The 22,669-nt window shown below is 44.8% G+C and overlaps 1 protein-coding gene across 3 annotated transcripts in view; it reads right to left on the minus strand.

The window, feature by feature from the left end:
• The window catches only part of PARVB (parvin beta), a 103,448-nt gene extending 81,195 nt beyond the window's left edge, over window positions 1-22,253 (minus strand). Inside the window, exon 1 of one of the 3 annotated variants that reach the window (XM_039512113.1) lies at window positions 21,772-22,253. In XM_039512113.1, the coding sequence (XP_039368047.1) occupies window positions 21,772-21,886 (115 nt within the window). In that variant the 5' untranslated portion in view covers window positions 21,887-22,253. Of the gene's footprint in view, window positions 1-2,964; window positions 3,035-6,553; window positions 6,574-21,771 lie in introns of those variants that run through there. The other 2 variants (XM_039512149.1, XM_039512129.1) reach the window with 2 other exon arrangements.
• Between the last annotated feature and the right edge of the window lie 416 nt (window positions 22,254-22,669).

The following is a 22,669-nucleotide window of genomic DNA, read 5'->3' on the forward strand; positions in this document are numbered from 1 at the left end:
CAGTGGAAAATTATGTTTGACAAAACAAAATTTTCCACCAAAAAAAGTGTCTGTTTTCCATGGAATATTTCAATTTTTCACCAAAATATTTTGACTCTGACAAAATCTTTTGGTTTTTGAGTTTTCAGCAAAAACTCGGAAAATTTCCATGGAAAATTTTAAGAAAAATCTTTTTTTCTATTATTGTTGAAAACTGCCATAGAAAAAAAATAATTCAGACTAGCTGTATTCAGGATGTAAATTCAGTACGATTGTGATGTGACAGAGCCCCAAAGGGCACATCTACATTACAATAAAACATCTGTGGCTGGCCCATGTCAGCTGACTCAGATTGTGGGGCTATAAAACTGCATCGTAGACATTTGGGTTTGGGCTGGAGAACGAGCTCTGGGACCACTCGAGAGCCCAGTCATGATGGAAGAACCATACACTGTTTGGGGCCTTCGGATGCTTTTCCTTTGCAATATAGTTAAGCAGCATTTCTTTTCTATAGCTGAAATGCCCACTGACACACTGAGTCAAAGAAACAGGAACTTAGGACAGATGAATGAAGTCTCAAAATTGATTTCTATTTTTAGCCCATAAACAAATATCTCCATACCCTCAAATAAAAGCATGTGTCCAGCTCTTTTCCCTGACAGAATCTGCTTTTAAGGATTCAGCAGTTATGAATCCTTTTAAATACACCAAAAAGATATTAAACTTGTTACCTGAACTAAGCAGAATGGGACCAGGACAACTGGGAAGATATTGCTGAAATGAACACTGATCTGGTCCTTATGTAGCTATGGGGCTTAATGAGGATCAGCATGTGGATAAAAATTAGAGAAAGAAAATAGAGGGGCTCAAATTCTGTAACAGGCTCTACTGGGCCGTTGATCACTATTTTTTGTTTTGTTTTGTGTGTGTCAGTCGTCATTTCAACTATAGAAAAGAAACAGCCTCTTACCTACATTGCAAAAGAAAAGCATACATAAGTCCCTAGCAGTGAATGGTTCGTCCCTAACTCAAGAAGAGAAAGAAACAAGAGTTCCCCTCATTTAGATAAAGTCGTCACAGGTCAACAATCCCAGCTCCTTCATTTATAATATATTTAACTCTCCCCGTACATCATGGAAGTTTGCCTGGGATGCTTTGTTACTGTCACAATTAAATCGCCTGCATGGCAGTTGATCTTTTTTTGTTCTTCTGCACTTTGGAACAGAAAGTTATTCAAAACAAGCTTGACAAGGGAACATGGGTCAGGAATGTCCTACTAACATCCCGTATTAATTGTTCTCAATGTAGGAACCTTCCTCCTATGTTTCCTGCTTATCTCCACCTCTTCCCCAGTTTTGAATGCATGCCACCTAGAGAAGAGGTGATTATTTAAGGACGACTGATAACTAGCCATCTTCTCTGCTAGCTTATTCACTGCTACCTAGTAAATGGGAAACTCTCCCAAGCAAATGAAAGCCATCCATTTCTAGAATTTGAACATTTTTAAAGGAGAAAAATGTGTCTGTACAGCACCTAGCACAATGGGGTGAGGGTCCATGAGTGGAACTCCTAGGCACTAGCACAATACAAATAATAAAGCTTCTGTCCTTCAAGACGTGAAGTGAATGGAGCCAATGAAGTATCAACTTCCTGAGCCTGCAAACGGATTGCTTCAGTCCATGAGTTTGCAGGCAGGCAGAGGGTGGGCTGAAATGATGCCTAGAATTTGTGCTGGCTCCCAGCACAGGGGTGAATTTTCACCCTGGAAGAACACTGACAGCAATTACTAAAATAAATTTCTATTTAGAGGTTAGGACATTTATTCCCTCCACCCTTGCTCAGTTAAAGTTCTGCCTTAAAAAGCAGAAGGGATTTTCCACTTATTAAACAAGGGTGCGTTGGTGGTGGAATGGATGTGGTGGTTGGTCTTCGTTGTTTCCCACTGCCTCCTGTATGAATAACAGGAACCTTACATTTGAGAGAGGGAGGCAGAGTCTGAAAGTTGCCTGTTAAAACATTAAGGAAAGAGAAAGTCTAATGTGCAGAGGAAAGCTATGTGGGGAGACTTACTGAAATAAATCTGTCATCCTTTAGTATCCCTGCACTGGCCTTGGGCAACATCAATACTCCCTTTGGAGATGCTTGTTCTTCCCTCCTTCCCCTACCTTGCTATATAGTTAATAAAGAGGTTATTTTAAATTTAGTACAGCAAATTCTATATAAAGCATTGCGTATTACTATGTAATCCACAATACTACTTTGACTTCTACTCCAAATAAAAGTTCAAAGAGATTGATCAGAATGAATTAATCTGCACAGACATTTTTATTACTGTATTATCTCTATTTTTAAAAAGATAATAGACACTGAGTCTCTGAGGGCAAAGTTTGGAACCCAAGTTAGGCACCTAAATAAGGGGCTCGTTTTCAGATGTGCTGACACCCCCAATTCCCATTGAGCAATGAGTGCTGAGCACCTCTAAAATCAGGCCACTGACATGAGCACCCAAGTTTCTAAATTTTGGTCACAGTGACTAGCAAAGGACAAATCAGCCAGTTAACCAGCAGAGCCAGGAATGTAACTGAAGAGTTCTAACACAATCTATTCATTTTAATCTCTCGTCACACAGCACCACCCCCAATCTGGCCCCAAATAAGGGCTCAATGCTGCAAACACTACCACTTGTTACCATTAGCACTTCCCACTGAAGTTAGTGTGATTCCACAAGGTAGTAAACATTACAATGAGCAGTATTTGCAGAAACAGACTCGAGAATAAACATTTCCCCAGCCTTCTCAGTTGGATATAGATCATCAGGAGTAGTTGTACATGCTTCAGCTTATTGCTTTTCTTCTCCTATTTGTTCTAATTGATATAAAGTGTTTTGCAGAATTTTATAATAAGCATACATATGTGTAAACATTTGCACACGTCAAATGTTTTTTTCTGAATATGTCAAGAGAAATCAAAGGCAACAGGACTCACTGATGAAGGCAATGACAGCAGATAAACACCGGTAGTAGCAAGAAAATGGCACTCTCCAGTTCAGCCTGCGATATGGAAGTCAAGAAAGAAGTCGTGTGCTATATATGAATTTGCATCTACAGCTATGACTTGCAATTCAAGGAAAGCAACTCTTTTTGGTGCAGAAAAGTGACTCTGCAGGAAAAGTACACTGAAGATAACAGATGCTGCAAACCACAAATATATGTTCTCTCTGAACTGTTACTAACAGCTCTAGATGCACAAACATCAACTAAACAGGAAAGGTAGTCTTGCTTTGGGGTTTTTCTAAAACAAACAAACAAACCTTACAATTCAGATATTTAATTCAACTAATTTTAGGGTTTTATAGTAAAAACTGGGTCTGAACCCAGTACAATGTAAATAAGGTTCAGCCTAGGGATGGGCAGACTATTTCACAAGGTTGGAAACCACACCCAAAAACTCAACTAAAGCTTTCAAAGTGTTTACCACCTCTTCCTGTCCCAAAGCAGCGAAACAGCAGCAGCCAGAGTCTACCACTCGTAGCCATGCTGGATAGTGCCTTCACTCTGTGAATACATTCAGTGATTTCAGCAGAGCTACTTGCAGGATAGGATATTACTCCACATGAGCAACTATGGTAGAATCTGACCTTTTAAGGAGTTTTATTAATGGTTTCCAGTTCTGCCATATTCAGGAAATTATTATTTGTATTGCAAGAGCCCCTAGGGGTCCCACCAAGATCAGGGCCCCATTATGCTGGCTGCTAGACAAACACAGAGTAAGAACAACAAGGTGTCCAGTGGCACCTTAAAGACTAACAGATTTATTTGGGCATAAGCTTTCGTGGGTAAAAATCCCACTTCTTCAGATGCATGGAGTGAAAATTACAGATTCAGGCATTAGTAGCAGCAGCACAGTCTTGCCGGGCAGATGTTCAGTGGGCTTGGGCACCTTGAAGAGGAAGTGAGCCCTTCAAATCCAACCGTTGGCCAATCCAAATTTTTTTTTAAAGCTATACAGACTGACCCTGACTCAGGCTGGTGGGGAGAAGTGGGCAGAACAGCTGCCTAGCGAGATAGACGCCTTCCTTCTCTAAGGCAGTGGCCTCAAAGCCAGGAAAGAGAAGCGGCTTTGCTATTATTTCCTGTTTCTAATGTAGTAGTGTGCAAGCATCCCAAACAGGAATCGCGGCCCCATTGCTCTAGGCACCGCACAAAAATCCCACACAAAGGCAACCCCTGCCCCAGAAAGTTCACCCAGTATAAGAACAGCCCTTGCATAGATCCAGCAGCCAAGAATCATCACATAGGGGCTGCTATAGGTTAGCATGGGAATCTTTCCTTCTCCACATCCTGCTCAGGCCATTCAGAGGGCAGAAGCCTGATTACTTGGGTTCTGTTCTCCAGTGAGAACTCCTTCATCCCAATGTCAATTTACAGAGTCATGTTACTACCCACACTGTGACATGCCAAAATACCCAGCATTCTTGGAACAACAGTCTGTGTCGCTTGTGCAGTCCTGTCCATTGCAAAAGTGAAATTTCCCCACGAGGACAGATTCTTGTTATCTGTATTTTCACTTTCTTGAGAAAACTCTGCACTGTACCACGCTGCCTCTCAAGCAAAATCCCTTAGTGCAATGAAATTCCTTTCACTATATCCTAGGAAGTCCCATATTGTTTCCAGGCACTTCAGTGGGTATGTAAATTCCAATTCTGATTACAGTGAAGTTAAATGGCTTCCTTCAGTATGACAGGGCTCCATGATGGGGTGTGAACAGCCTTACCAGTGAGTCAACAGTGGCACAGATCCGTAAGGGGTTGGACTCAGCATAGACTAAAGATATAGTGCCGGCCACTCCTTTCCTACCCAACATCCTAGTGAGGTAGTGTCACTGTAGCAGAGCTCTGGAGCATGAACAGGAAGGGAGGCAAATGGTGATCCCAACTAGATCGCAGATGAATGAAGACCAGAGGAGAGTGAATTAGGAGAGGCACATTAAGGGAAAGTCCACAATCAGATGCCTGGGAACCCTTCCAAAACTCCACCGCCCCTGAAGAAAAGATTCAGTCCTCTGTGTGTGCCAGAGCTATGTATTATATCCATACCACTATACCAGACGAAGACTACAGTATGCAAGTGCTATTCTATTTTAAACTGAAAAAGACAGCAATCTTTGCATCTATTTAATAATACGTCTTCAAACACTTGCCAAGCAGGCTAAGTGGGAAGATGTGTTTTGAGGATCACACATTGTTTTTATTTAAAGATAGTGAGAAACAGACCACATGCTCTATAAAGAAACTGTAATAGCTCTCCGTCTCATCCAACTCCCACGTTTCAGGACACCAGGAGTTTATTTCCCCTCCCCAAAGAACTGGTATACATCTCTCTCTCTCCCTCTCTCAACTAATTAAAAGTTTTCACTGCCAACATATGGCAGCTACACTGAAAAATACATCGTTTCTTTTCAGTGTATATTTGTATTACAGTTCAATCATTTTAAATAAGAAATATTAAATGAGGAACTGGAAGTCATTAAAGCCTGTTTTATGATCGCTTGAAAATACATTTTATTGGGTGTTGAAAAGTGTTTTTATAATAATAATAATAATAACAATGAGCCCTTATAGAGATCTCCAAGTGTTTTACACAAGAGGCAAGTATCATTATTCTCTTTTTCAATTCTGAGAAACAGTCACTGAGAGATAACAGACTTGCTCAAGGTCACCCTGCCAGCCAACAGCAGGGCCAGAAATAAAACCCTGTCCAGGGCCATATCACCTAGGCTACACTGCCTTCTCCCCTCTCCCTCCAACTGACTCTCCAATACATAAATAAATAAAAAATAAATATTCTGCTAACCAAATCCTTAAGGCAAGAGTGAACTGAAATCATGTTGCACACCATGTTTTTCAATTAATCTACATGCAGGACAGAATCCATGATTTCTGGCTGCAGAAACACAGGTTTCTTCGTGATTAAGATGTGGAGTCCCAGTGTTGTCTACATGGTGACTTATTGCACAGTAAGCCACTGTGTGAATGTGTAGTGCACCAACTTGTTATGCAGACATTGTTACCGCACAGTGAAAGTCCTAGCGTACGGCTTAGCATACTACTTCAAAGTGCAGTACGTTAAGCCACACACTCAGACTTTTGCTGTAGCAGTATCCACACCATGAGTTACTACACAGCAAGCTGGTGTAATGTAGATTCACAGTAACTCCTCATGTAGACAAGCCCCAAGTCAAGAAATACATATGTGGGCAGGCTGGACACATTCCATCCAGTAGAGGTTAGTTGTGTGTACACACATGTGCATGTACACACGTGCATGCATACAGACAGGGATTATCCATCTCAGAGGTGGAGACTAAAGAAGGTAACAAAAATAGCACATAAAGCAAGAGGTATTCCAATCTACTACACATGTGGCCAGGAAAACATCATAAACTCTATATTTTGCAAATCATAGCATGTAACTCCATCTATTGCATCAACTGACCTAATACAGCCCCTGTGGGAATCAGTAACCTCCAGCAGTAACAATTAGTGTATTTCACATATTTCAAAGACAAAACCTACCTAAAGTAACAACGCATCCCTCCCAACAGTCACCATCCTCTGCTGGAAAACGATGTGATGGTGTGGAGTATTACTGCCACAAGTTGTCACAGATCACCACATTACTCAGAGTCATGGAGGCCTCATGCGATAATAAAAACTGGATAGAGAATATACTGGGGGAGGAGAAAAGTGTCAGGTGGTAATGAAAACATAAGAGCTCCATTAGAGAGTAAGGCATCCATAGAATCGACACAATGATCGCTGACTAGACATAGCCTGTTGTGTCAATCAGGTCACAACAGGCACAGATTTGCATTGACTAGCAGGTCAGTTTTTTCTCTTTTAGATACAGCAAGCTGACTTTTAAGTCACTGGCTTCTGCAGTAAATTATAAATAACTGCATCCAGTTACCCCGAGATGTCAGAGAACAAAATCTGCTGAAGTCATGACTGCTTTGATGACTTGAGGTCAGTGCAAGGGAAAGCCTGCGGGTAACCAGCTTGTGTCTTCCCTACTTCCTGCTGTCACTAAGTCTTCTTAAAAAAAACAAAAAAAAAACTGTAATGGGTTTGAGGGATGCCTCTTAGCTTGCTGATGTGCTGAGGAAGATAAACCACTGAAACAGAAACACAATAAGGTTGAAAATATGAAATGGTGGTGCACAACCGTGAGGTTAACAGGGGAAGCATAAAGCAGCTCCAGTTACAGGCTCTACTAGCTGTAATGATGGTCAAAAGTCCCAAAGAGACACTGCTATATGAAAGCAGTGGGTCCTTCTTATGGTATATGCCAGTGTCTGTTTACTGTGTTCTTAGCTTTTCTGATGTCCCTAACAAGTAGTCATCAAGGGTTCTCTATGTCATCATGTACCCTCACATAATACACCCCCACTTCCAAATTCAGAAACACAGACTGAGATTTTCATCCACACGCACGGGATTTGGAAACCTAATCACCTTTACAATAAATGGGAATTGGATATCCAAATCCCCCTAGGCAACTTTGAAAATCTCAGTCAGATACTTTTACTCACTCCCCACGCCCTCAAGTTTGAAACTCTGGACCTCTGTGTCCACGGTATTGACCATATGCATACCTGGTACTTTCTGTATCAGGAAACCTCTCTGCACCATGGATAAAGTTATCACGTAGGCTGAGCAGCAAGCCTGAAGCTGCTAAAACACTGAACCCTACAGCAAGCAGAGTCTGCCTCACCTAGCTCTTGTCCCAGATCACCTGGCTCTTGAACCCTTACCTAGAAACTGTCCTGATAGATTTTGGCAATGGAAGGAGTTAGGGTGACCAGATGAGAGGAAGAAAATATCAGGTCACATGGGGAAGGGGGAGGGGGGTCGCCGGTGGAGCAAAAAAAAAAGCTGAGTGCTGCTGGCAGGACAAACGCCTACATATCGGGACGGTCCCAATTGTATCGGGATGTCTGGTTACCCTAGAAGGAGTTCACTAGCTGAGCCCATATTCTTGTGAAATAAAGGCATGATCCAAAGTCCAGTGAAGTAAGTTGAAAGTCTCCCATTGACTTCAGTGGGCTTTGGAACAAATCTTAAAAGCAGAACATTTTGGACCACAGACAGAACATTCTCTTGGGTGAAGAATGATGGAGGCAATTTCGGTTTGCTGCAGAGAGTGAAAAGATGGCAGGATAAACATCAATCATATGCCAATGTTTGGCCTAGGCGGCTACTGTTAAAATATGCCAAAGAGATTTAATTCTACAATACTCCTTGTGTATATAAAACTCAGAACTGTATTGAATAGGCCCTCTGTACTCCCACAGTACTGAGCTGTGAATAACTTGAATAAAATTTACATTAATAAAGAGCCCTGAAATATTACAATCCATAAAAAGTACTGAAGTAGGTATGATTTCATGCACTGCAGATATAGTCCAGCCTAAACCACCACAAAGGAACTGAGCAATCTATAAAATGCCTTTTCCCCTCCAACAATATTTTTAAAAACAGTTGTGAAAACTGATTTTCTATAAGTTAAGTATTTTGATAACTATTTTGCTAATGTTTTTTTTTTAATTAAAAAATCCAAAAATTTTAGTGAAAACTTTAAAAAAAACCTATTTCAAAACACTTTGAAATGAAAACAACTTCAGTATTTCAATTTTTTTTAAAAGGTTTTTTGTTTTTCAACCTGTCTAATAAAGATGCAGAGCTATTCTGCTGACTCTTGCTGCTGCCAGATCAGGTGAAAGTTTTTAGCTACAACCCAAGATCGCATATAAAAAAATCCACCATTTCTCTCAGAGGTATTATCCACACTTAAAAGCTTTTGCTAGTACAGCTTAGACAAGTTCCCTGAATGAAATAAACTATACTGGCAAAAAAATTCTTTTGCCGGTATAACTGCATCTACAGGGTTGCCAGGTGTCCGGTTTTCAATCGGAACACCCAGTCAAAAAGGGATCCTAGCAGCTCCAGTCAGCACCACTGACCAGGCCATTAAAAGTCCGGTTGGCACAGGGCTGGCAGGCTCCCTACCGGGCTCCGCGAGGCTTCCCGGAAGCGGCAATGTGTCCCTCAGCTCCTAGGCAGAGTCACGGTCAGGGGGGCTCCACGCACTGCCCCCCATCCCGAGCACTGGCTCCACAGCTCCCATTGGCCAGGAACCACAGCCAATGGGAGCTGCGAGGGTTGTGTCTCCAAGCAAGGGCAGTGCACAGAGCCGCCTGGGAGCTGCTCCTTCTGTGGACTTGGGAGCCACCCAAGGTAAGCACCGCCCAGAGCCCACACCGCCTTCTATGCCCCAACCCTGAGCTGCCTCCCACACCCAAACTCCCTCCTGGAGCCCACACCCCGAAGCCCCTCCCACATCCCACCCGAACCCCCTCCTGCGCCCTAACCCCCTGCCCCAGCTTGGAACACCCTCCCACATTCCGAACCCTTCGGCCCCAGCCCAGAACCCCCTTGTACCTCAAGCCCCTCATCCCCAGCCCCATCCCAGAGTCTGCACCCCCAGCCGGAGCCCTCACCCCAATACCCTGCCCCAGCCCGGAGCCCCCTCCTGCATGCCAAAGCCCTCATCCCTAGCCCCACACCAGAGCCCACACCCCCAGCTGAAGCCCTCACCCCCTCCCGCACCCAACCCACCTGGCCCAGCCCAGTGAAAATGAGCAAGTGAGTGGGGGAATGGAGTGAGCAGGGGACAGAGCTACTGGGCAGGGGCGGGACCTCGGGTAAGGATGTTAGGGTTTGTTCGATTAAAAAGTTGGCAACCTAAGCATTGCCAGCATAACTACATCATTTAAAAAAAGCAGCAACAAAAAAATACACTCCTAACTAACTGACACTGCTATGCCAGCAAAACTTTTAAGTACAGACCTGACCCAATGCAGAGGGAACTGGTGGCAAGGGCAGAGGGGCCCTGCAGGGGAGAATCCTATGAACAGCCAAGCTCAGAAGCAAATTCATGTTTGTTGTTATTTACGGAAACACTAAGAAGGGAAATAAATTGGACTCAATCCAGTGTGTGTCCAGCAAGATAGGAATGTCACCTACCTCCATATAGGTACATGTATCATTTTAACAACATAAAACATGTAAATTCTGCTTCTAAAAACAATCAGTTCTGTTTAACCAGCTTTCATTCCACCATTGATCTACTTATTTAACTTTACATAGACAGGAGCAGCAGTGATGCTGCATAAATAGATCATAAAAGCTAACCAAGTGTAGACCAAAGAGTCCGTGCTGTCTCTCTCTCTCTCGCTCTCTCTTGTTGTTAATATATCACCCTTTCATATGCAGATCACCTAGAAGTCAGCGTTTCCAACTCTGACACTGAAAGCTGTGTGCCACTCTTCCACTACCTCAGAATACCTCGCTGGGCATACATGAATAATAAATGACACTTGGCTCTTACAGTGCTTTTCATCCACAGATCTCATGAGATGAGTTTACAAGAAATGAACTAAGTATCATTCTCCCTGCTTTACACAGGAGGAAAACAAAGCACAGAGAGGGGAAGTGCTGTCACAAGGCAGGTCGGTGCCAGAGCCCGGGACAGAACTCAGGTTTCAAGGTTCCTAGTCTAGTGCTCTATCCATTAAGACTCATTGCACCGCCAATGCTTTCCTTAAGTAGCTATTGGAACTGGAAGTATCCTGCACAAATGATGGGTTACCTAATACACAACATTGGTGAAATATGGCATTTAATACCTAGAATGTTTTCCACTTTATTATTAATTTGCTCTGTATTTAGGAATACTAGTGCTGCAGACCCATTGGTTGAAATGATGTAAGAATTGTCTGGTCTGTTCTTCCACTTAAAGTTGCATTTCATGGCTATGGCATTTCAATTGTATTGCAGCTGTGAAATATGATCCTCCAAACTGGCCCTGAGGTTTGCGATCATTTGTCAGAAATGTCACTGCAGAGCCTTGCGGCAAGAGTTTTTACTCATTATTTCCACATGGCACACAATGGTCGCCAAGAGGGGAAGAACTTAGAATCAGGAGGAGAGGAGCAAACATCCCGCCAGGCAGGAAACAAAAGGGACACAGAGTGCCTTGTTAACAAGATAAGGAGGCTACAAGAAGAGCTACAGTATTAGTTGTTTCCTGCTATGGAACGTGGCTCTATGGAACACGGATGGGAGGGACTCCCACAGTCATCAACAAGACAGAAGAGAGGAGCCAGTTCACAGACACAGAAAGGCAGAGCATCATTGAGGAAGAGGCTCAGAATCACTGTTGTAGCTAGGGAAGGGCTCAAACCTGCAGCTCTTACTTGTAAAAGTAGCACCTCCTTATCCAAGCAGTCCTCTTAACTTCAATGGGGCTACTTGCATGAACAAGGATCAGGGCCCTACTTATTCCCCCCCCCCTTACATTTAAACACAAGCCTCCAAATTACACACAATATGATCCCTTCACATAGTGAGTGATGTTAAACAGAAGATCTAACACTGGTCTCTGGTAACCGTCTAAACCAGGAGGGAGCAAACTTTTTGGCCTGAGGGACACATCGGGGTTGGGCAACTGTATGGAGGGCCAGGTAGGGAAGGCTGTGCCTCCCCAAACAGCCTGGCCCCTGCCCCCAATTGGCCCCCTCCCACTTCCTGCCCCTGACTGCCCCCCTCAGAACCCTCAACCCATCCAACCCCTCCCACTCCTTGTCCTCTGACCGCCCCCTCCTGGGACCCCCTGCCCCTAGCCGCCCCCCGGGACCCCGTCCCTATCCAACCCGCCCCTGCTCCCTGTTCCCTGACTGCCCCAACCCCTATCCACACCCCTGCCCCCTGACAGCCCCCCCCTGGACTCCTACCCCCTATCCAGCTCGTCCCCTGACCACCCCTTTGGGACCCCTGCCCCTAACTGCCCCCCGGGATCCCACTCCCTTATCCAACCCCCGCCTGCTCCCTGTCCCCTGACTGCCCTCCTGAGCCCTATCCACATCCCCACCCCCTGACAGGCCTCCCGAGACTTCCATTCCCAACCCTCCCTGTTCCCCATCCCCTGACCGCCCCATCCAACTGCCCCCTCCTTCCTGACTGCCCTCCAGGACTCCCTGCTCCCTTACCAGCAGCAGGAGCTCGCAGCCACAACACCCGGCCAGAACCAGCTGCACTCCCCACGCTGCCCAGCGGGAGCGTCGGGCCAGAGCGCGGCCCGCGCAGCAGCATGGACATGGGGGCCGGGGGACAGCGGGGGAGGGGCCGGGGACTAGGCTCCCCCAGCCAGGAGCTCAGGGGTCAGGCAGAATGGTCCCGCAGGCCGCAGTTTGCCCACGTCTGGTCTAAACACACAGAACACCACGCCAAGACACCATATGCAGTGCTTAGTGGAACCCTGTCTCAAGCACGACCTCCAGGATTTGCAAGAAACAGGTTAACTCAAGAGGTTTCCGGTTGGGCAAGAAATACCACAACAGTGCCCAGCCATTTGCAGTTATTTGGCACTCTGTACCCTGGTCATAAAATGAAGAAGACACACATCGGACTAAAAGCTTCAGCCAAGGCAGCAGCAGTGCAGGATTCCAAGCCTCAACTCTGATGCTTAACATTTCCAAGGCTGAGCTATCGGCTTGGCTTGGCCCTACTTTGGACCTGTCTACAGCATAGCTGCACCAGTGCAAACCTCTGGCATAGACAGTCAACACCACTATAAGTGACCCCTGCTTGAAATCTGCAGATCAGCAATGGCTGTAGCCACAGCAAATCCCCAGAGCAGACAAGACTGCCACCAAGAATGCCAATTGTGATGCAATGTGAAATATTGGCCTGCTACGTTTTGGCAATGGAAGAAGTTCACCAGCTGAACTAGTTGAATGACTCCTTTAAATGTTCGGCTGAGGTCCAGGCCCAGGCTTTGGGGAAGAAAACACCAGCCAAAGCACAATTTAAGCATCTGAATTATCTGAAGCATATGAACTCTTGCTGAAAGGGATTTTCCTGCTGGTTACTCAGACCAGGTCTACACTACAGACCTATACTGATATAACTAAGTCACCCAGGGATGTGAAAAATCCAAACCCCTGAGCAACACAGTCATACTGACCTGACTCCCCAGGCAGACAGTGGTATGTTGACAGACGAGCTTCTCCCATTGGCATGGGAGCATCTTCACTTAAACAGTACAGTTGATGTGGCTGCACCAATGCTGCACTTTAAGTGTAGATCTGCCCTCAGAAGTCATTCTCTCAATCAGCATTACGCTCTGCAAGGTTCAGGGGAAGAACGTTAGGGTTTTTGTTTTGTTTTAAATAGTGGAGCATTTCATGCCATGGGAAGCAAAATGGTGCTCACTCTGTAACATAACATGTTGTTAAATAGAGAGATCTGGTTATATTACTGTATAGTTTCTCTAACAAAAGATCGCTGTTGGAATTATGATTGTATTGTCTCCGATATTTACACAGCAAAGATCTGTTAATTGCTAAATAAATAAAGAGTTTAAAAAGATAGTGGACCATTTAGTGTCAGTTTGTACACTCAGTTACCAGCCATGGAAAGATAACCAGCCACACACACATCAGTTCATAGCCTTTACCTAAGGACTGTATTTATTGTTCAACACAACAAAAGAAATGCTGAGTGACACAACAAAACAACAGTCCTATTCTTAAACCAGACTGTGGGGGGCCCTGGCAGTTTAGGCTATGTCTACACTGCCATTACAAACCTGCAGCTGGACAGTGTCAGCTGACTCCAGCTCACGGGGCTCGGGCTAAGGGGCTGTTTAACTGCCGTGTGGACGTTCAGGCTCAGTCTAGAGCCCAGGCTCTGGGACCCTGCAAGGGGAGAGGATCCCTCTAAGAGGGGAGGGATAGCTCAGAGGTTTGAGCATTGGCTTAGTAAGCCCAGCGTTGTGAGCTCCATCCTTGAGGGGGCCACTTAGGGATCTGGGGCAAAATCAGCACTTGGTCCTGCTAGTGAAGGCAAGGGGCTGGATTCAATGACCCTTCAGGGTCCCTTCCAGCTCTATGAGATACATACATCTCTATATTATAATATTATCCCAGAGCTCAATCTCCAGGCCAAGCCTGAATGTCTACACCACAAATGAACAGCCCCTTAGCCCAAGTCAGCTGACATGGACCAGCCACCGATGTTTAATTACAGTCTAGACATACCTTTAGCAGTCAGCACCTCCACCCAGCCAATACTCTCATTACCTCCCAGGCTTCAGCTGCTTTTCCAGGAGAGTCTTCTGCAGCTCATGAGAGGGCAGGGAGCTTTCAGCTGCATCCCCTCACTGGTAATCATTAGGCCCAATCACCTCACACTACCAAGCAGTTTGGAGGATTCCCAGCACCTGCCTGCCAGGCTCTTCTTCCAGCACAGGGCTGGCTGATCTCTGGCCTCCTTGGCCCTTTAAGGGGCAGACCACTCTATTACATTTGTGTTGAGGGATTAGATGGGGGACCAGTAATATGTTATGACTGAGTCAGTTTCTCCTGTTGCGGTGAGAAGCCAGCAAAGTAAGGGATCACTAAGATGAGAATCTCTCAGTGGGGTACCTCTGGCCAGCCAGGCTGCGTGGCACAGGTGATGGTAGGATTAGAAATGTGGAGTTAGAGAGGACAGCAGGCAGGGTGTTCTCTCCGAGGGCTGTGGGTCTGTGGAATGCCCCATAGACACACTTTTGGTCCAGAATAGCCTGAATTTGGTACCCTTCAACGTAGGCTGCAAAAGCCATCTGTTTGAGAGGGTTTGCGGAGAGGGCTGAGGGTATGCTCACACAATGACAAAAGGAGAAAAAAGAGTTTTTGTAAGTGGCTGGCTGAGTTCCTGTTGAAATTATTACTTTAATGCTCCTGGGATTTCAGTGTATTATTAATGAGATGTTAAGGTGTCTAAAGCCTTGGATAGGCATCTTTTCAAATAATTTAATCTAAATTAAATAAACTCTAGCTAACCGCAGAGCAGCAGCAGGAATTAAGCTCAGCACAGAACATCAGTGCACTGGGAGTTAAAGGAGTGTAATTTTTTGGTACACCCTGTCTCCCGTTCAGGCATTGTAGGATCAAATTAATATAGATTTGATGGCTCCAAAGCTTCCACAATAACAGCTGTGAGGCAAACTTGGTCAAACTTGGCTATGAAGTTCTGCTTCCATCCATTCTTCCATGTAGAGGCAATCCAATGGAGCAATCCTAGCCTGAAAATCATTGACAGAACTTTGATGTGGAGGGATTGGATGGACAGCGGAATGATTGTGTCACAGCTAATTGACAATAACTTTAAACCATTTGTAGATCTTCGGCAACAATTTGTTTTGCCTTGCTCCAGATCATGGACATATCTCCAGTTAAAGCATTTACTTATGAATGTATTTGGACCAGATGCATTGGGAACTCCAGAAATTCTATGATTTTGGAGGAAACTTCCCGGATTTACTCAGCCAACAGTATCTTTTTATGATTTCCTGGCCCAAAAAACTCTTCCAAAGACTGTATGCAAAGCTTGTCTCTCTCACCAACAGAATTTGGGCCAATAGAAAATATTGCCTCACCCATCTTGCCTCTGCTAAAAATTGATAGTTTCAGAGATGCTTGGAATAGAGATTTGGATACACAACTATCTCTGACCCAATGGAATACAATTGTATCTGATGTTAAAAAAAACAACTACGGACCCCAAGACTACAGTTTAGTCACCAAAAGACACTTTTTCTAATATACTATTCCCAATACAGGATATTGGTAATGGGCCTCATTAATGCTGACCACTGCTGGATATGTAACTCCACCGGTGTTACACTAGCTCATATGTTTTGGGAGTGCCCCTGTATCAAGAATGTCTGGTACACCTCTACCTCGATATAACGCTGTCCTCGGGAGACAAAAAAATCTTACCGCATTACAGGTGAAACCGCGTTATATCGAACTTGCTTTGCTCCACCGGAGTGTGCAGCCCCCCCGGAGCACTGCTTTACTGCGTTATATCCAAATTCGTGTTATATCGGGTCATGTTATATCGAGGTAGAGGTGTACGAGGTGGGTCAAAGGACCAATTTGATATTGGATGCTAAGTTGAGCTCTTCCCCCCTTAAGTTTCATTCTTGGATATGTTCCTGGTGCCTGGAGATTCCCTGGGTAGGGGGTGAGTCCAATGTGCAGTTTTGATCACTAAAAAAATTAATCTGTCAAAAAATGGAAAAATCAATCCCAACCAAATACTGATGCCTGGCTTAGATATGTCACTTTCCCTCCCATCCCTTTATCCTAATCCTCTTTATGACAAATCTAGTATTTTGGAATATTTGCTGTATTTGGAAAAACAAACAATTAATTAAAGAGTAAATTTTTGCAGCATATCTACTCAGATACACTTTCCGGAGTCTACATGACAGATTCTGTGAAAAAAACAAGACATGCTTTTACAAACCATATTCCACATAATCTATTCAAATAAAAAAAGATGAAGTTAGTTTTCTAGTGGGTCCAATCTGGCCATCTTCTTGATTGCAATGGCACTACTTCACAGGGTAAGGCAGCACCTAGCATGCTGAAAGATGGTGACAAGAGGCCTGTGGACCTGATTCAGCACACTTTATTCCATACTCACACAACTAGTCCCATTGATTTCAAAGAGATTGAGGAACTCTCGCCCTATTGTTCACTTTGTTGTTGGGCTCATTTATTTCCCAGGATTTCTCCCCTCCCTGGCAATGAGAATGGAGAGAATAGTGGGAAAGTCTTTGTCTGGATGAATCATAAGGTGCTTTAGACTGGGAGATGGATTTCAGTTTGTGTGGAGACCTATGCATCAAAATGAGCTACCCAGAGTAGTAAAGTGGCTATAGGGTGCATTAGTCAGTGGATACACAGCTGTTTATCCTGCTGATCCGCCTGTAAGTGAACATAGTGGCAAAGAAATATCCATTTCTGTTTCTACCTAATTGACAGAGCACTATTGATCCAGGCTATATCTTCTTTTTCATTGGTCCTGCACTGTCAGCAAGGGGAAACCTGCAACTGTCAACTGTGCACCAAGCAACTGGCTGCTCAGTCTCCCTGCTACATTGGAGCCCAGATCTCAAGGACCTTACCTTACCCTCCGCTGTGTATGTCATTGTTGGTATCCATCAAAACCGTAACATTATTTAGATGCAGTTACATTAATTGTGGCTTCTGCAGCACTTGCAACCCTCTCCCCACCTTTCCCTGATTACATGATAAATCATAAATTGCTCTTTTTCTGTAACAAGTTCCTTCACCCTATACACTTTCATTTGGAAATAGCACTTAGCAATTAAGGCTGGTGTATTTCTCTCATCCACTCCCCAATACAGGCATTATATATAGCTACAAACAGTCGACACCTGCTGCTCAAAACTTTTCCACAATCTCTGGCTAGGGAAAAAAGCTTTGCAAGAACAAAAGAAGTGAAGATTGCAATGAAACACTCTCCTTCTTTATTTCCACATAGGAATGTCACTCTAATTTGACTGACAGGTGTTGGGGGAAGTTAAAAGCTGAAGACAACAGCTTTATCTTGCACTGCATCTTTTATATGATCTGAGTGACGCAAAAGGTCCATCTTCTGCAAATTCAATTGCATTGGGGAACTTCAATTGCATTACGTCCCTGATGATGTTAAACCATGTTTTGGTTTTACATACAGATGGGTCCAAAACAAGTTCCTGAATCATGTTACTAGTTTCTATTTCAGCATGAGACTGAACCACATTCCTGTATAATATACACCAAGACCAAACCGTGTCAGGGCACTACCATGTTACATGGAGGTTGTACAGTACTTCCTACAGTGTAGATTTGATACAGATAAAGGAAAAGGAGAAAAGTAGTTTCTGACTGAGGTAGGGACTTGCACAAAGGGAGCAAGGGTATGTGACATTATATTTAAAGTCAGGAACACCTAATGAATGAATGAATGAAAGAGAGAGAGATTATATATTTATTTGCTCTACAGCCTTAGCTAACAGCCAGCTGGTTTGAAGCTCATGCAGTAAGCTCCAGAGGTCCCAGGATCGATCCCGCCTGCTGATGACCAGGGTCTGTCAGCGTTACATATGCAGATGCAGATGCAGATTTTGAGACCTGTGACAGTGTGGGAGTGGGAATTAATAAGGGATATATTTTGCTGCTGCCAAGAGTTCATTAAGCAACAGTCTCTTGGCAGTGAGTAGTCTTAAAGAGAGACTATTGGGCCCTCTGCTGGCCTGCTTTGGGAAAACATCCACCAACTATTGCCCCCTCCCCAGCCTTTTCCTTCAATAAACAACTTTGAGATTGGGGAGCAATTTCCCATGTTCCCAACCACAGAGGAAAGGGTTGACCACATACTTCTCAAACATATCATTTCAAGGGATGACACTCATTTTAATCTCAAAGTTCCCTCTATTCCATGCCCTCTCACATTATTAATGAAAATTTAGACCAGAACTATCTAGAAACAAAGTACTGCCAATGTAGATGACCTCTCAAGGTCCCTCCGAGTCTTATATTTCCATGAGTCTGTGAATTCTGGCAACATTATCTTGAGTCTCACAATTTGTGTGTGTAAATCCATAGTTCCTGGAAGTGTATCATTAGGGGAGAATCCCAGCTTTTATTTTTAAAAAGGCAGTTTATAGCCCTGATGTTTGCAGAGCAAAGCTTGAAAATGTGCACCCAAAAGCCTCAAAAACCAGGAGGCAAAGAAAAAGGACCCAACACTTAAAAAAAACCTCATGATTTTTAAGCCAATCTCATGAATTGTTTAGATGCAATTCATGATTTTTAAATGCTTGGAGTCTGAAATACTGGAATCATTAAACTAAGGTTAGAGAGAAGGCTATTTATATTAAAGAAATGAAACCTACCATTTACTTTAAGTTTCCTGTATGTGCATTTTTTGGGGCTTTCATTTTTGGATCTTTATCACATACTGTATATGGGCCTTTGCAGGTTGAAAGGAACAACTGGCTGATGTAGGTAAGAAGGCAGAAGAAGCTAAAGGAATGGAAGCCACTTCCCCTTACAGTGAATAACCTCCATGCCCTCAAAGTCATAATGCTGGCCCTGCCAGAACATAAGCATGCAAATTGTTGGTAACTACATAGGTCTGTGGAAAATTTTTGTTTTTCATGTCCATTCATCCCATTTAAAGGAAAGAGTCACAAATTTAGATTTCCTTCCCATCAAGAAAAGTAATACAACTCAAGCAGTTTCCCTCTCAACACAAAAGACAAAAATTAAAATAAGAATTCTATAGCCAGTGGGAGCTGTGGCCACAACAGGAGTTGGCAAAATAACAGGCAAGCTCAGCAAAACACGTGTTTGGCCTCATCTAAAAGTGACTGCGGCAGCGGATGTCCTGAAAAAATACAATCTTACAGTATGGAAATTGTTTGTTTAAAAGTGATGCTGGCAACCTATTTAGGCTCAAAGAGTCACCTTCAAAAACCAAAAACATAGTTGTATATTTGAAAGTTTGGGGTCCCTGCCAAGAAATCAATTCCTCCATCCCCTTCTTTTGAAACTGACTTATATCAGGGGACGTTGTGACTATATTTCTTCAGTACCTCAGAAATAGAATAGTGGGACAAAGTCTCAGACACTCTGGATTAAAAAAGTATACTAATCAAAGGAAATGGCTTTTCTTCTCTCGGGTTACGGTTTGGTGTGGCCTAGCAACATTTCTTTTGATCCAAGTTTGGATGCCAAACATTTATATTTTTTAAAAAAACCCTAAAGTTAATTGCTGTTCATAGAATAATTAAGTGTAATTAAAACGTACACAATTTCAGCAGTTAACTGAAAGAAGTTTCAAATTAAGTGATTTATCCCCTTCTCCCTCACCTCCAATCTTAATCTACACCAGAGCCAAGAATGTCTCTGATTAGCAAGAAGGTCAAAATTAGATTCAAACATAAGGAAATGACATTCAGATATCAGTTGTTTGTGAGTAAGGATGATGATGATGAGGGACACTTCCTGTATAGGACTAGACATGCATTCAGACTCAAAGAATCGAAGGGCAAGAAAGTGAGTTATCCTTAAAAGGGACATTTTCAATTAGTTTAGAGGAAAATTTAAGTTTAGTTTATAAAGAATTAAAACTAGTTCTACAAAATCTAATTGCAGTATCTTTTCGTTTACATAAAAGTTGCATCATTTTAACTATACTGGTACAGTTAAAGCAGTATCACAACCCTGAGGGCTTGTTCACAGTTAAAATGTGATAGCAGCACAGCTGTAGCACCTCAGAACAGACACTACCTATGCTGATGGGAGGGGTCCTCCTGTTATCACCTCCCAGAGAGGCAGCAGCTAGGGCAAGGGAAGAATTCTTCTGTCAACCTAGCACTGTCTACAAGGGGAATTAAGGTGACCTACCGTAGTTATATTGTTCAGAGGTGTGGATTTTTCACACCTTTGACTGATGTAGTTAAGCCAACTTAATTTTCTAGCGTAGACCAGGCCTTAGTGTGGATGCAATTTATACCAGCAAAACTGTGCTTTAGCTGGCATAGCTTATTCCAGGCCTCCCTCACCCCAAGAGAAATAAACTATACGGGTAAAAGTAGTGGTTTGAGCATTGGCCTGCTAAACCCAGGGTTGTGAGTTCAATCCTTAAGGGGGCCACTAAGGGATCTGGGGCAAAATCAGTACTTGGTCCTGCTAGTGAAGGCAGGGGACTGGACTCAATGACCTTTTGGGGTCCCTTCCAGTTCTATGAGATAGGTATAGGTGTATATAAGTAGTGACCAGTATAGCTAAGCCAGCAAAACTTTATAGCATAGACATGGCTTGGCTCCAGTACAACTGTGTCCACCGTAGGGCTACATTTACACTTAAGGCATAGTTGCAACACTGCAGCTGTGCCGCCATAGCACTTCACTGCAGACACTCACTACAGCGAGGGAAGGGATTCTGTCACACCCCTAGCCAAAATAGTTACACCTGCAGCAAAACATTACGCAGACCAGCCCTGAAAAACAACTGCTCGGATTTAAAGGATCTCTTGCATTGTTTGCAACCCAAACACCACAGTGTTCTGCTGGAGCAGCGGCTCTCAGCCTTTACCAACGATGAGCTCATTTTCCAACAGAAAAAAGTTTCAGGCTTATCACTCCTAACTGCGAGCCTATGTGCAAGAGCGTGGAAGCTGGGAAGTAAAACTAGACAGAAAAAAAAAGTGAAAGTGGCTCGTCCTGCCTAAGTGAACAAGGAGTAACTAAAGGAAGAGCTTGTAGTAAGTAGTAAATGGGATGTTTCCAATATTCAGCAAGCTGGAGCTTCGGGGGTTTCTAATGTCAGATCAGTGCATTGCTCTGCAGCCTTCGACGTTAGAACTGGCCAAACAAGGACCGGTCTTTAATGAGCGGTGCCCTCGCAACCAAGCTGAGCTGGAACCGCTCCCCGAAATGTCTCTGTGCTGCCCGGATGCCGGCCCCGCAACAGCGAGCACCCCTCAGCCCCACGCTGCTACCAGGGGCCAGGCTCCCTTTGCTGAGCACGGTCTCCACAGCCCACCGCTGCGGGCCAGGCCCTGGCACACCCGCCCCTCGCCCCAGCAGGGCACCAGACCGGCCGGGGCTCAGCTGCCTGCGGGCTCTCGCTCCAGCCCCCCCCCTTTTTTTTCTGCCCCCCACTCATTCGCCCTCAAGCCCATGGAAATAACGGGGGGGGGCGTTATTCCATAGCTTCCCCCCCCGCTTTCCCTGGCCAGCGGCTGGGGAGGGAGCAGCAGCTGCTGCGAGTCACGTTGCTCTGATTCACTTTCTCCCCCCCCCCCGGCCGTGGCAGACTCACCCTCCTTCGCTTTCTTCTTCCTCGCCAGGGTCCCGCCTAGCTTGCCCAGGAAAGACTCGTCCTTCTTCATCCTGTGGGGCCGCAGGGTGGGCGAGCGGAGAGGAGCAGAAGACATTGGGCTCGTCCCGGGGGATGGGCCGCGGGGCAGGAGGCGGTAGCGGGCTGGGAGAGCCACGGGGCAGGAGCGGCGGGGGAAGCAGCGCAGGGGAGGGCCGGGCGGGGTGTGTGTGTGTGTGTGTGTGTGAGCCCCACACGCCGGGAAAGGGGCGGGCTGGGGCTGGGAGCTGCAGGGATCGGCCGCTTTCCAGCCTGTCACAGCGCCCTGCCCTGGCGTGGAAGTCCAGGGAAGCCCCCTCAGGGGCGGCCCGCCCAGCACGGCAGGCAGCGGGCTCCCTCCCTCCTGCCGGTGCCGCCACCCCTACCCTGCCCGGGAGCAGCCCGGCTGCTTGTGGGATGAGCCCTGGAGAAGTGAAATCCTGCTGGGCTGAAACACACCAGTGTGGAGTGTGGTTAAACCAGGGTTCGGCAACCTTTCAGAAGTGCTGTGCCGACTCTTCATGTAGTCACTCTAATTTAAGGTTCCACGTGCCAGTAATACATTTTAAAGTTTTTAGACGGTCTCTTTCTATAGGTCTATAATATATAACTAAACTATTGTATGTAAAGTAAATAAGGTTTTTAAAATGTTTAAGAAGCTTCATTTAAAAATTAAATTAAAATACAGAGCCCCCCCGACCGGTGGCCAGGACCCGGGCAGTGTGAGTGCCACTGAAAATCAGCTCGCGTGCTGCCTTCGGCACCCATGCCATAGGTTGCCTACCTCTGGGTTAAACCGTACCTGTGTCAGCACCACACACACGGATTGTAGGCTTGGGGTTGTGGTATGAGGCTTACACAC

This window comes from Mauremys reevesii, linkage group 1, assembly GCF_016161935.1.
Source record: "Mauremys reevesii isolate NIE-2019 linkage group 1, ASM1616193v1, whole genome shotgun sequence".
In the NCBI taxonomy this organism is placed as follows: domain Eukaryota; kingdom Metazoa; phylum Chordata; order Testudines; family Geoemydidae; genus Mauremys; species Mauremys reevesii.